At 40.3% G+C, this 15935-nt stretch overlaps 1 protein-coding gene across 3 annotated transcripts in view; it reads right to left on the reverse strand.

Moving 5' to 3' along the window:
* Window positions 1-213: 213 nt before the first annotated feature.
* The window catches only part of MTHFD1L (methylenetetrahydrofolate dehydrogenase (NADP+ dependent) 1 like), a 160970-nt gene continuing 145248 nt past the window's right edge, over window positions 214-15935 (reverse strand). Inside the window, exons 27-29 of one of the 3 annotated variants that reach the window (XR_012041534.1) lie at window positions 8997-9105; window positions 1900-5288; window positions 219-441 (exon numbers count right to left, since the gene is read on the reverse strand). Coding sequence is in view for 2 of the 3 variants with exons in the window: in XM_072856110.1 (XP_072712211.1) it covers window positions 9016-9105 (90 nt within the window). In the remaining variant the exon portion in view is untranslated. Of the gene's footprint in view, window positions 5289-8996; window positions 9106-15935 lie in introns of all 3 variants that reach the window. The other 2 variants (XM_072856110.1, XM_072856109.1) reach the window with 2 other exon arrangements.

The raw sequence follows: 15935 nt of genomic DNA on the forward strand, positions 1-15935 counted from the left end.
ATTTAGTGTCTCTCTTTAAAACCAAATTAATATTAAAAGTAAGCTTTGATGCTTCTGTGAGAGTATCTTTTCCCTTTTCAGTAGGTTTTTGCGAGTAAAAGTGCTTTTTAAAATTTTTATTATTTTTTAACATAGCTTTCTTAAAAACTGGTGGTAAGCTATATACCACTCAATTTAAAGGAATTTTTCAAGCGAGATTTATTGAAATAACTTCAGGCTCATCTTGATTTACATCTGCTGCTTCATACAATTCTGTCCCAAAAGAGCAAATTTGACTCCTGTCCTTTTTCATTCATTTGCCATCTTCATTATTTGTCGATCAAGGCTGACCGAAAGCTGAGTAGGAGCTGGTCTGCTGCCACAAGTCAGACGCGAGGCTTGCTTCTCCTCTCTGATTTCCCCTTGAGCCTTTTGGCAAAAATGAAACAGGAAGGAAACATCCTAGAATTCATATAGTGGCATAGTTACACATCATGTATATAATACATGTTTGGTACAAATACAGCAGTTAATTAAATTTTCCTGGACAATAAATATAAATTGTGCATGTGATGGGAACATGCAGGTGCTGTGTTATATGGGAAGCTAACAGGCTGTGTCCTGAAAAGCTGAAAGTCTTCTCTGGCATTAGGCATCTAACTTTGACCAGATGTTGATGGTAATTGAGTTGCGATACCATGATGGGAATTGCCCAGTGGGAAAAGCTTAGCTTTTAAAAAGTCGTAACTTAAACCTTGATTTAGTGTATTGCATAAAAGTGAGCATGACTTGTATTTGATACATCCTCTTTTTTTATTAGTACTCTGCAAAGAAAAGTTCTTACGGTGCCTATAGTGTGTGCGTATTTCAGCTCTGTGCTTCCCCAGCACTTTTTCTACTGGCATTGCAGTTCATAGGTGTGCAGAACAGTTTACCTTGGAAGGGACCTGGAGATTACCCAATGCAGGGTTGACTTAAAAAGTTCCTCAGGGTCTTGTCCAGTTGAGCCTGTGCTCGCATGTAGCAGTCTAGCTCTTCCCAATCATTACTCAAAGGTTTAAGTTAAAAAGTTTACTCAGGAAGCAAATATTGAAGATTTTACTTAAAAACTGCATGCACAAATACATACTCTCTTATGCTTGCGTATATGTAATATATTACACTCAAGTGCATGGAGCAGGGAAATACTACTATGGCCACACTTGTGGAAATATTTGCATTTAGTTTACTTTACATAAACACTCTGGCCTTAAACCCACAGCGTATGGTAACATGTATAGCGCAGCAGTCCTGTTCTCAGGACAAATGCTTGAAGTGGCTTTCAGTGTTTCCATTTCAACCCTCTCAAGCAGGGGGTCCTAGCTTGGCCTTAAAATTTTTCTCCGAAATATTTTCTCAAAATAATATTGTATGAAAAACTGCATGTTAAAAGGGGTGAAACTGGTTACCCTCCATTGCCACCCCAATAATTCAGCGGAGGGAAGAGAGCTCCCCTGCCTCCCATGCTTGCTCTGGCTGGTTGGGTGGCCATCAGCAGGGCAGACCCAAGTACCGCAAACCTAGTGCTTGAGATCTGTTACGTATGGGTAAGTTCCTCGCTGAAACATTGTAGGGAAGCTGAAAAGCTGTTTAGAAATGTAGCCGTGAGAAGCATGTTAAAAATCCAGTGCTAATCGAAATCATATGGTTAAGACTTCATCTAGCTATTGAGAAAACAGGAGCAATGTCCACTATGTGCCTGAAATGCTTGATTTCTTCCCCCACCCCACCTCCTGCTTCCCCATTTTGTTTATTCCTGCTCCCAGGATGCTTTCTGCTGTGTTATGGTCCAGTTGATTTAACACCCATAGTTCCTGAAGCTTTTGCACTGCTTTTATTTAAATCCCACCCCGAGAAGCTCACAGGTATATGTTCTTGTACCTGATACTTTTTCACATAAATCCAGCTGCTAACCAAGAAGTGGAAAGTGTTCAACTGACCCTTGCATCTGATCCAACTTTCATGCCAAGGACCAAAGGCAACTGCAAGATATTTTGGGACAAGGACAGGATGTTAGTCTGGTGTGTCCTTCCCTTCACACATAAACCAACTTCAAAAGGACTGTACTGATGGAGAAGGTCCTGTGGACAACCCTCCTGTGCACGGCCCCTTATGGCAACAGGCAGGGACCAAATGCATGGAGTGGCTTAAGAGAAAAAAATGGTCACTAAACAGACAAGATGGCAGATAAAGAGAACAATATTAAATAATGGATGTACTTTAATGAATTCAGACTTGAGACAGGCACCGCTTTTGCAAACTGAACATCAGTACACACATACACTTTACTTTCATGGCAACTGAAATTCCGGGATTTAAAATTTTAAAATACAAACAAAGAAGCCTGTTGTATGTAGTCTGATGTATTTCAGTGTCACTAGTTTTCTGTAGTTCAGCAGTAGCAATAACAAAGTATTCAGTCACTACAAAAAGCAGATGATCTGATAATAAACAACGGCATGGTTCTTAACGCGCTTCAGCAAACACAGATAAGCATGGCAAGCTGCCTTATAAAGCTGCTGTTCTGCCATGTCACAAAACTGCTCAGAGCACATGCAAAGGCAGGAATCCCTCACCTGCAGTTCCATCTGTGTAGCAACAAGTGACACACCTAGCAATAACACTTACCTTAAAAAGATTTCATTTTAAACCCTTCTTGGTGAAGGCATTTGGCCTCGGAACTAGGGCAGCCCAAGAGAACGTACTGCTGCAGTTTCTGCAGCTCAGCTCATGGCCAGTAACTCAGTCCCTATGGAATACGAGACAGAATCTGCATGCCAATGTGGATCATTTTTAACAAATCTTCTATTAAAAATGAACTGAAAGAACCAAAAATGTAATAACTCAAGGGATTTTGCAGACAGTTAACCAGATGGGGGGAGAAAAGAAGCTATGACAAAACAAAAGAGGGTCATTCCAGCTTTCCTTGAATTATTGAAGCTATCTAAACAATATAACAATATATAATGTGACAGTAGAAAAAAATTACAGGATGTTTGTCAACTCTCAACTAACCGAGCTGGAATGGTGTTTTAGGGAAAGACTGATGGGTCAGATAACCAGTCCCACCACGTGTGGCCTGAAGGGACAATACGGAAACTACAATACAGAAAGTGTGTGGGTATCAAGCAGCAGTTTGACATTACTTATAAAACCTGTTGCTCAGACATCCATATCCCATATGGAAGCTTCACAGGCAGACAGACAGTGCCACGTTTAGTATCCCACACTGCATGGAGATAGGTCCAACGCAACCACAGTGACAGCAAGTAAGGCACGGTTATGGTTTTCCAAATTTCTCCAGGCAAGATGGAGGGAAAACCTCATTTATTTTTCTTGAAAGAATGCTACTAGGAAAACGGTGGCTGGACACCACACTTACTTTCTTCTGTAAGCCTTTAGACTTTTCTAGGCTAGATAGCTCAGCATGTACAGGACTAAATTACAACACAGTTATGTATATGAATAACGTGGTTGTATTTTGGGGCACAATGGAATAGAAAACACGAGAAATCTCTCTCCCCAGTAGCTGAGAGCGCCACACTTGAATCTTGCTTTCTACTGATGGTGTTTGTCCTGCCCCAGAGTAATTAAAGCATCCACAGTCTAGGCCGTTACGAGCTCTATTGTCTAATCAGGCTAAAATATCAGAGAGCTCTATTTTTTACGTTTATCTTCACAGCGATCCCCACGGTGCTGGGAGACCACACTATGAATAGAATAGTTCTGAAATGCAGTCAACAGACATTTCCGTGCTACTCCAGGGAAGGCACAGATAATTATTTTAATTGTCCCCAGTTTGCTCTTCTGTCCATAATTATAGTTTTGAGTTTATAAATAACGAAGCATGATTTTAAAAACCAAAACAAACCCCTCAGTTACAACACAGTTCCTGAGATAATTAAGTCTCCAAATGTGGCTGCACAGAAGGGAACCAAAACTACATTGCAGAAGCCCGTAACATACAGATGTGCGTAAGCGGAGCAAAGTGACAGGATGGAGAACGTCACCAGGAAAATAAACTCTCTCATCATTATTTCACTGCTTTTTACCTAAAAAAACAATGGCCTATTGTCTCGATTCAACCTATTGTTCTGTTGCATTTTTTGTTATTGAAGGAACCAACAGTCAGTCAGTGAGAGTTTCCTGAGGAGCAGCAGCTTGAAAAGCTAAATGCAGTATCCTGTGCCTAAGGCTTGTTTTGCTGCAGGTTTAGGAAAAACTGGACAAGATAGGTTACTGAGATAAATTAAAGTACATGGTTTAGGATTTACCTTGTTTGAATACCCCCTTCAAATAGAAAACACATTCCAGTTTTACAAGTATGGTGGTTAAAACCTGCAAAACGAAGCAGAACAAAGCTCTGCCCTGTTGCATCCTTGCTGGATGGACATTCCGCTGTTGCTACCGCCCTTTGTGTACTGCCAGGGACAGGGCAAGAAAAACTCTAGGGTGGGAGCCAGCACAGCAGGAGGCTTCATTAGCCATGAACAGGAGCAAAACAGGGCTTCAGAAGGAGCAGTGCCCTCGCTGAACAACCAGCTTCACCACAACAAACACACAATGAGCTGGACATACGCTGGACATACCTGTAACATACGCTTTGCACAAACAGAGACCTATGGATATGAGACAGCTATGGCTTAAGGGTTTCAAAAGATCTTTGCCCAACAAGGAAACAAATTATATATTAAAAACCTTTTACAAAACACATGCTCTGTTCTTTCTCTGCTTAATATCTTCCTTGCTTGAAGCTTGGCTGTTGCCCAAATGCATCCAGAGCAACGCTTGATGATAACTCAAAAATGTGCAGTTAATCTGCGTGTAGTTTCAGCTCCTGAATGCCAGGAGCGAAAGTGTATTTTTCAGAGAGAAATAGGCTTGATCACACAGTATAATCATGTTTACACAAGTTTTTAGATAGCCAAGATAAGGGAAATACTTCTGTAAACTCCTTTGAGAAAAGATGAAAACTCTAAGGTGAAAAATGTCTCTCTTTTTCAATGTTGTTTTATCCACAAACAAGTATAAGCCCCAGTAGAGAGCTTTCTGCACTACAGTGAGGAAAAACTTTAGGTTTGGTTTTTTTTTTTTTTTTTAAACCTTACAGCTATATTTCATCATAAAAACTAGTTTGAAGAAAGAGTAAACTTTTGCTCTTTGGTCTATCTTGACATTCCTCCAGAGACACATAACAGGAATATTTCAGATTCATTTTTGTCTCCTACTTGCAGGAAACAGGAAAGTTGCAGTTCTTAATTTCCAGGCTTCTGAAATGAGAAAGATAAAGAATTTATACGTTGAAACAAGACATCTTTGCCTTCTTTAAAGAAAAAAATAAAAATAGAAGCATTGCAACCTAAAAGCAGTGTTTTAGTGAAACTGGATATTTTTGACTTAACCATAATAAACAAAACCATTCAGTTATGCCATATGCACCTCCCATTTATTATCTGTGTAACCCTACTACGTGAGAAACAGAAATCTGTAGTCCTATTCCAGTATGATATGGACTTTAGACCGTACATTATTGTAGTAATTGCTGCTGACTGAAACCAAATACTGCAGAAGGAGACTAAAATAAGTCATTTTGTTTCATAGGATCATTTTTGTGGATGCAAAGGAAAGGTCTTCAAACACCTTCTAACCATATCTGAATGAATTAAGATGAAAACATCTAACAAATAGTTTGCAATTTTAGAACATCAGTTTTGGTGTCCTCCCCTCATGGCCTTCTTTATGGCCGTGAAGATGCTCACAGTCAGAGGTCTGGGATTCCTCTCACATTCAGAAAAGCTCTGATGGTGGCAAAATACCCGTGCTGTGTATTACAATCATTCTGATGTTCTGCCAATTTTGAAGAGGAGACGAGTGCAAGAATATATCTGCAACTGTGGACAGCCATGGCCTTACTAAGTCACAACCAACTGAGGACTGCCCCCCCATCAACCCAGATACCCAAAGCCAAACTGGCACAGTAAGAGCAGGCACCTGCTGCCGCTGACTAAATTAGAAGGATCCTTAGAGCTCACCAGGGTCCTTAACGGACTTTACTTTTGCAGAGTGGGTCAGGTTCATAAATTCCCCTCACTGTGCAAGTAATACTTACTGGTGCTATCTACAGATAGCTCCTAAGGAAACCATTTCAACTTTCTTAGTGTATGAGCTGGCCTCTATAATTTAAATAGGGTAGTGGCCAGTGATGAAGAACTACCCAGATTCCTTTGGGCACATTTCCCGATATTAATGTTTCAGTTTTTTACTAGCACACCTTGCTCCTACAGAGAGACTGTAATATTGTGTGTTCCATGTATTAGCTATTTGTCAACAGAAAAAAAGAGAGCTGACTTTTTTGACAAAGTTTTTGCTTGTATTACTTTTTAGAGTATGTTCTAATGACCAGTATTCTGAAAATTTTTGTGAGAACTATCATCTGCTTCATTAACGCAGTGAAGTGGTGGAAAAAAATCAGAGAGGCTAATGACGTCCAATGTTTCAGCTCAGCAAGAGCCCTACACAGCTACCCTAGCAGCAGGAACTTTTGCCTGTATCTCTTCACAAGTCTCGTGAAGCTACGCATTGCAGAGGAGGATATAAACTGCACACTAAACAACTGTTCTCAGCTCTGCATGCATGTTTATAATGAAACATCTGCAGCTCTTCCACGAATCTCTAAATATTTTTCAATTACCACATTTTAAAGATTTTAATCAGTCCTAATGAGTTGGCACAATATCATATTACTAGAAATTTTACATTGTACACTAAAACCCTAAGAAAAGAATTCAAACCATGAGAAAAGAAAAAAATCCCTCAATCTGCCATCATAGAAACAAACCCACAAATACCTCAAAGCATAGTATCAACTATAGTGTGGGTTCACGTCAGTGAATGTGTAGAAAGCAAAGAACAATACTAAACTTTACAGAAAGTTGGGAGTAAAGATTATACACGAATATTGTTTCTCTCTCTATCCAAAATGAGAAATGTACAAATCTAGCACATGAACCGGATGAATTTTAGAGCTGATGAACACTGACTAGCTTGTGTGGTGCTCACTGGGTATTACAATACTCTCAAGGCTTTTATTTAGATTGTTAGAGGCAGGAACACAGGTAAGTATGTGCCTATATTGATGAAAAATATATATGATCAAGCTGTTTCTTTCTTTAAAAGACTTAAACTTATTGAATCATTCATCTGTCTGATGCCACCAATACCTCCATAATGAAATTAAAATAATTTATTAACAGTTGGATATATACACTATTTCCTATCTATTATGTTTTTGTGACTTTGTAAGCATTTCTTTTTACACCTGAGAAAATACTGTCACTGACTAAAAGCCAAGTTTAACATTTTCATTTCATGCACAACTTCAAATGAAAGACCTTCACAGTTGGAATGGAGTATTTCATCTGCTTAATTATCGTTGTTCTTCAAAACTCACCAATCCATGGCTTGGATAGATTTGTGTAAGACTAGGTAGTAAACGCCCAATTAAGCAGGCTATGTGAATCTGCATATAGATTTTATATTAAGATTCTGCAGTAATTTCAAATGATTCAGAAGTAATTAGATGACTGACACATGATGAATCAATACGTATGCATGAAGCCATCAGACATATAATGCATATCAGTAACAAAAATGGGATACATGCCAACAAGTGGTATACCTAACGCTACCCAGCAGCAGAACAGTCAGTGATGGTTTGCATATAAGCTAGTAATTACCTGTGCATGCTGGTTAACTTTCAAGCTAACTGCTGTTTACTCACCTTGACTGGTACACACGAAATGGGAGAATCTGCTCTCACCAGATGTTACGTGAATGCTGTGACATTCAAGTATGGGCAAGTGAACAGTTAATTTGGGCTGAACAGTAATCTCGTGGGGTTGTCCAAACCCAACTCCCCTCCTCCAAACAGTCCGTCAAAACACAGAAACAGAAAATGAAAGCCGGTTCTCTGAAACCAGAGTAGGCAAGGATTGCTAGAGCAGGGCTCAAGCACCTGGGCACATCCACCTCAAAGCTGTGGCTGACCTGGGGTCCCATCACAGTCCTATTTGCTCATAGCAATATTGTTGTTCTGTGTAAAAGTAACCATTTTACTCTCCAGACTGAATTATTGGGGGAAGGGAGGGAGTCAAGCGATGGGAGGAGAGAGTCCCATCACAGACACACGTGGTTTGTTTCAGTCAGGGTTACACCCTCTCTTACTCCACTTATGTTACAAGGTTAAAATGGAATAGCATGGAATATTTTAATAACAATTTGGATTTTTAAGGGAGGAACATGTGCTATACAAAATTAAAGCAGGACACTGAGAAGATTAAGTGTTTAGAGAAGGGGAGGAAGTGGCGGGGGAACTGCAACCTTCAAGGAAAAGGGAGCGAACCCGGCATGAAAAACAGACAGGCTGAGAGGACAGATTTGTGTTCCTGAAGTGCTTATTACCATTTGAGAGAGATGACAGCAAGCAGGAAAAAAAACATGAAAAACATGTGGTTCAAAGCAAAGCTCATGAACAAGCTGAGAAACATCCCCCTGATACCTAGGTAATGACAGAAACACACTGCCACATGAGAGCAGTATCAAAGATGAACTAGATTATTTCTTTTGAGGTGACTAACATGACATGATTTCTTCAGACCGACTTTTTCCGTAGCCAAGAGCAATACAATTGCAGAGCCAGCTCCTCCTCATGCCAAACTGACAGAGCCAGGAAATCCAAAAGGCACCATCAATGTGCACCATCAGTGTACACCAGCAAAGTGCCAGCCACCATTCAGCAAACAAGAAACCCATGTAATAAAGTGCACATTATGAAATATTCCCCCAAATCTCCCCAAATTGTGTGAAGTCCTCAATGAAACTAGGGCCTAGATAAACTCTTGACAACCTTTTCTATATACATATTAGAGACAAACATCCTCCTCCAAGTTGGAACAGGAAAATAAAGGCTGTTGACTGACCTGAATTTGGACGTCACTCTCAAAACAATCCTTTCACTTGCTCTGTGACGGGGTCAAGGTCAATGTCATAGAAGCATGGCCTCGTGGGCAGTCCTGGCATGGTGCTCATCTGTGGGAACAATAAAATGAATTTATACTCCTGCACCTGTAAGCAGATAATCACTCCACCCATGTAAACCTTAGATTAAGAGAAAGGCTGGATTGTTCATCATGGACTCAACCGCAGATGTGATCTTCACCACATTTTTTGTTTCTGTTAAAAATGTCAAGCTTGGTACTTTTTGAATTCATTTTTAAGTGCACGCTTCTAACAAACAGGAAAGAGAAAATAAAAGCCACAAAATACAGGCTAGCACAGCAGCCTAAGAATAAACTCCTTAACAAAATGAAGACACTTTGGGACTTATTTGTTCCTCAGAATATTTATCCAGAATGTTTATCCATTTATATCTACTGGGAAAAAAATCACACAGCAAAGGGTAAGGACAAAATTGCCCAAATTCACCTGGTGATATGAATGTGTTGAACTCAGACCTCTCCCACAGAAAACCAGAATACAGGAGCAGAATTAATCACAACACTTTCGTGACTGATTACTTAATGTAAGGAAAAAATTGAAATAGTTGACTAAACATAAATGGATTACAGTTGAATCCTAATTTAGTAGTTAGAATTAGCAGGTTGAGATATGAAGCTAAAGCAACACAATTATCTCGAACTATGCATAATTAAGATCCTGATCTAGCATAAGACACCAGCATCTGCATACTTTTAAACATGTAAATAGTTTCATAGACTTAAATTACACAGTTAACTACAGCTCTGCTCACGCTACTTATACTATTGTTTACAACTGGCATTTTAGCAGCAATTAAGGACACATGGGTGATGTGGAAATCTTGAGGTGCTGGTCCACGATAGCTTAAGCCACTTTAAATCAGAGGTACCCCAGCTTCTCACCTCCCCCGCCTCAGGACTCTCCCCTTCTCCCTTGTGAAGGAGATGTCTGGAGAGCAGGTTCAGCAGAATTATGTTATTGTTTGGTGTTTTCTCTGGCCAAAGGCAAGCTCTAACAGGCTAATTGGCCTCAAAACAGGAAAAATACATGACCACCATCCTAGCTCCTCCAGAGAGCCAGATTTACAGGCCCCCCTCGGGCTAGAGCAGGCTGTATTTCTTTATAAGTCAACCTGTTCTGCTGCATATTCAGTGATTGAGTTAGCATCTCCCTTACACTTCAGCTTTGCTCCGAACGCTCGTGTAATGTTTCCATTGTGGGAATACAAGCAAACTGTAAACTCTCTCCACCACAGTCCCATTTACTCCGGAGAGCTCTGCTGCCATTTCAGAGGTTAATCCCATGTCAGGAAGGGGGAAAGGAGCTTGGGGAGCTCAGTACCGGTGCAGCCATCATCTCACCTGAGATCTAGCTCTAAGAAAAAACAATGCAACAAGCTCTTCTAGTAGACTCAGTACACTTCCTCTGTTTTTAAATATAGTCCTTCCTGATCTTTTGTTATTGCACGCAGTAGGATGAAGAGACAAAACTGTCAGTTTGTATTGACCAAACCCTGCCACTGATTGCATGACATCATTTTATTGGCCGACAGTGCCTTGGCATCATAGCTAAGTACTAAAACACTTGTTACTATTCTTTATCTGTTGGCCGCATTAGTTGGACTACTACATTATTAGGGCTACCGAATTATTGTCTGTCTCAGATTCATCCCAGTTTATGAGTTAACGCTTGACAAGAAACTGCCTTAATGAATTACATTGCGTTGGGAGGCGAATGAACAAATTGCCAACAACTTTCTGGTTACTCTGTGTATGGCAGTTCTACATCTGAAAGTAAACGCCCAAATTCCAGGTTATCTTCTTTTTTTTTTGGGGGGGGGGGGGGGGGGGGGGGGGCGCATATATCTACAAGCTTGGCCAGTCTTCATTTTCCTTGTGTAATATAAACAAGAATCAGTTTAGGGGAGTTTTTCCTTTTTTTTTTTTTTTTTTTTTTTTTTTTAAGGAAATGTTAAAAAAAAGAGTCCTACATGTGTGTTTTGGGTTTGGTTTTTTTCATAGTCCCAGTTCTACTAGAGTGTAACTCCACTGCATTAACTCATGGAAATCTATTACATTTATAAAATGTGAATATCAAACCAGTTTATTGCCAGTTCTGGGAATACAACTATTCTCATATTGAAAATTTAAGTCAACAAAAGGGAATGAGTTCATCTGAATTAAAATTACTGCTGCATAAAATGAAGTACAAGGCAAAAAACCCACAGAGGAAACACTTTGGGATGAATACCTATGTGAATTACAGAGCGAAAATAAAATACGTCCTGTCATTTTCCCCATGGCCCAGACTTCCAAACAGGCAAAGCTGTGTAGATTTACGATCATTTCTCCCCACTCTCATTATTTGGACACACAGAGGTAACATGCAGCAGAATCTATCCCTTTTTCATTACTTCAGTGTCAATAGGAGGAGACGGCTGGCTGGCTGAGGAGATTACTACCGATTATCCCTCGCCAGCCCTCCATTTCTTTCCTGCAGCCAAAACCGCAGGAGAGTGAAGAGGGCTCAGTCGCTGTGAGGCTGCATCGAGGCTTCAGCTGACTGGCTTTCCACATGGCTGCGGGTTCAGAATGATCCTCTTCCCTCTTGCTGCTTTCCGCAATGCTGAATGAAGGCATTAATGAGCGAGTTCACAGGCTGGCCTTAACCGCAGCAGGCATGACCCAGAAGCATCCCTTTCTCTGCCCTAAGTAACCGGAGCCTAGATTTTTGCGCACGGAGGGGGGGATGCTAACCTGTCCCCCAGCTGCAGCACAGACTGTACCTGCACAGTGGCTGGCAGACTACCTCCACCTCTCCAAGGCTTTCTGAGATAACTACATACTAAAATGACTTCATTTCTAAAACTTGAAAAAAGGAGAATGAGCAATGAAAGAGAAAATACGCCTAAAACATAAATCACCGGTAATTAGCAGGTATGTACAGCATGAAAAAAACTACAGAAATTTACAGTCATACAGCAGCTTGCCAGGCATCTCATACACTATGCACCCTCTACATACTGCACGGAGATCAGCACAACTCTCCACTCTAATAAAACAACATTTGGGTTATAGATTCGTAGCTACGCAACATCACACAGTGTGGCTGTGAGAAAAGAGCAGGGTAAGAAGCAGTGAATGACAACACTTTATCCACTCAAGACCACAGCCTGAATTTAGGTAGCCAATATAATCAGGACTTAATTTGACCAGAACTGTTACTATCACACTTCCCCTGGGAGAGGAATATAAAAGCCATAAACTTTGCACCTTAAGACTTAATGCAATTCATATGAATGCTTTATGCAGGAGAAAAAAAAAAAGGTTTTATGAAAAATTCATCCAGCTGCTGCCCAAAATACATCATTTAGGGATTAATAGGAACTAGTTTTGTAGGAGCTCACTGGAATCAACCATTTCCTTCGCAAACTGTGCAACTGTCTACACATCCATGAGAGCAAATCAACTACAGAAAGACAACGTGAAAAATACAATGCCTATTTACTACTATGGCACTCTTATGTGCGCTTGCAAAAGCAGCAAGTCCTACAGTCAGCTATCCTGAGGATCATTTATGCTCCTGGAAATGCACAACTGGTGGAAGACAAAATATGATTTTAGTTAAGAAAGCCTGAAGGCTACTGTTATTTATACTAGGCATTTATGATCTTCCAGAAGTTTACTTACGTGACTAAACAAAAGAACCATAAGGAGCTTCCTTACAAAAGGAGGATGCCAGTTATTTTTAAGGAAGTTATATGAAAGTGCTGTTCCACACCCTCTCCAAGATCACATCCACTGTCACTGGAAGAGTGACTAAGCTGAGCGTCGCTGGAGTTTCATTTAAATTACAGTTACACATTGACTTGTAATTTTAGTTGGCCATAAGGTCTACGTAACAATTGCACAGTCAAGCACTAAGACTCTGCTAGCCAGGTTTGTTATGGTCCCAAGAGGCACCGTATGCTGCTTAGCTTCCTTTTTTATCATACAAATGCCTATCTGTGGTTGACGTATCCTGCCTTTTACTTCAAGCGTGTATACATACATACATATCTATTTTTTTTTCATTTATTTATATGAAAAATCCTAATAGGACTCGAGATCACCTTATCTGGGTTAGCACAATGGTGTGATTTGCAAAACAGACGGTCCTGAGGACTACATCCAACTCATGTTTAGTGTCTTTTTCATCTATAAGACAAGATGTGTCTGTTTTACAGGCATAACATGGTTTCTAAATAGAGAAAAAAACCAGAGGAATCTGTACTTACACAAACTAGGGAAAACGGACTATTAGAAGATACCAAAAAAAATCAGTGAACAGCTTACTGAGGAAACCTCCCTCTTCTGTGGCTGATGGAGTTACTGTAGCACTTGACAAGAAGTGCAAGTAAGTCACATTATCTAATTGTATCCTTTTGTTAATTGAACAAGTTAAGACAACCCACAACCATTTCAAACTTGAAATACTGCAGAAAACAGATGTTGTTTCTCAAGAGAATCTAGCATACGCATGACTGCGGATAACTCCTCAATAAAATCTGACGGGGTGAATTGCACATCCCATACTCCCTCAGCAAGACACAATACAAGAGGAAACTCAAGAATAGCACTATAAACCTGCATACATTACATTCAACGTGCCAGAATGTGTTGGAATCCTGAGGCGCGGCGCAAAGGAGCTACGCTTCAGGGTTTCAATAACGTTTCCTAGTGTGAGTTAGAGCTCTGAAAGAGAGATCCACTACCAGAAATTTGCTCCCCTGCAGTGCATCTGCCAGCCTCGATGCATGCGAAGCTGAAAGGAAGAGCCTTCCTCCCTTCTTCTGAGAAATCCCTCCAACCTTGCCTGCCTTTAGGCACTCTCCAGTGTCAGATTACTCCCTCTGACACCTGTGGTGCTGGACACGCACTGGAAGCTGGCACCAGGGGAATTGCAATCCAAGGGGTGGGAGAGAGAGATTAGCAGTCATTTTGCAGGCAATCTGGTAGAAGGCCAGGACTTACGTAAAGTTGATAAGGGGGATTCAGACTGGAATGTAGAACGTCTAATTAAAACTATCGTCCTTGGGAAATGAAACACATCCTGGAGAAATATGTAAGCTAATTAAGATATTTTGGGAACAATCTGAAGCTACTACTAGAAGCGTGATAAGAAGCACCCTCACGTGAACTGTCCTCACTGTAATACTAGAAGTCACACCCCTCAAGCTGGAGACCCCAGCCCAAGTGGAGACCCCTCACCTTTGGGCATGCGTAGAATATTAAAGTAATACTGTAGCTTTAAGGATAAGACGAGAAAATGTAGACCAATAGAAAACTGCTTTACGTAATTACTTATGCATATGTATAACTAGACTGTATAAATACCGTACCTGTATGAACGAGCGGGGGGCTAGCTTTGTGGAGCTACCACCTAGCACCCGGTCTTGTGCAAAACTTGAAATAAACTGGTATCTCGGCTCTGTGTGCGTATTGGGTGTTGCACACCGGGTAACGAACTCTGCTTGTGAGACAACTTCACTGCACTGCATCACTGCAGAAGTGAGTGCAGATCTTATTACTGGATGCCTTAAGGTCCCTGCACTCTCCATTTTAAACCTATACTTGGAAATTTTTCATGAGACTATCCATGCAATGAAGGTAGCAGGTAGGACTACAGCACTCTGAAGCATGCAACTGTGCAAACACTTCCAGTGAGTGGTCACTTATTTCATCTTCAAACTGGACTGTCCTACTCAGCATCCACTGAAGAGGGAAGCTAATGCACAAAAATTAGGCAGCATCTCCCAAGTATCTCCAAGATCAGCTCATAGTTTGTTCCATAGAACCGGAAAATTCCCCCACTCTGCGGAGCTGCAGAGCTCTATCACTTCAGAAGCAGCTCATGTTTTGAATGACAGAAGAAAAAAACATTACGTGAAAATGACAGAAAAGAATAATTAAGAGAACAGTACTGTTTGTCTAAGTTAAAAGAAATACAACAGAATGAAATGGCCAAAACAAAACATGCACAATATAGTCTACACCCCTCCGCACACCCCCCACTACCTATTAGAGAGGGGAACAGCACCATATCAAAGATTGAACTGACGCTCAAGTGACCTTTCATCACCTCTTAAAAGCAAACAAACCTCACACTCTCATATTAGGAAAAGCAGATGTACAATGGAGGCAAGTTGGGGCTTCCTTGGAAAAGTATCAACCTTTAAAAACAAACTAATAAATTCAGCCTTGGAAATGGCAATAATTTCTAAAAATATACTTTCATAGCTACATAATGCTTAAGAAAATATTATCTCATTATTTTTCATTGCCTGAAAATAACAAGGATTTCTAAAAGCAGCTAAGCAACGATCTTTAGTCAGTATTTACATAACGGCTTACTTACAAGTTTTAATGAAAATTTGCCAAACCTAATGATAGCCAGAGGAGGTAGGGAGAGTGAAGATCATATTTCCTTCTCAGGAAATCTTTAACAAAAAAGGATCTTGTTGCAATGTATAAGAACAATCACAGTAAGAAACTCAGCATATTAGCAGCTTTCAAAATGATCAAAATAATGTTTGAAAAGATGCTGATGCTACTCCAACATATGCTGTAGTATTCCTTGCAATAAATGGCTGTTTCACTGGCATGCTGACTGATACCAGGTGCTGAAGTCCATCTGGCATCAATTATTCTATTATCAGTGTCTCTTACTTTAATGTTTCCACATTCCTGGCAATTGTTCGATTTTGTGAAAGGATTTACAACAACAAAATGCACAGACGTTGCTTTTCTGCTATCAGCATCTGGATGAGGTTATAAAAGTACTGAATATCGATTATACAATCCTAATTGACCTTGCTGCCAGGTCCTCAAATGAGGCAGAAG

The sequence above is a fragment of the Ciconia boyciana genome, chromosome 3, assembly GCF_034638445.1.
Source record: "Ciconia boyciana chromosome 3, ASM3463844v1, whole genome shotgun sequence".
Lineage (NCBI taxonomy): Eukaryota > Metazoa > Chordata > Aves > Ciconiiformes > Ciconiidae > Ciconia > Ciconia boyciana.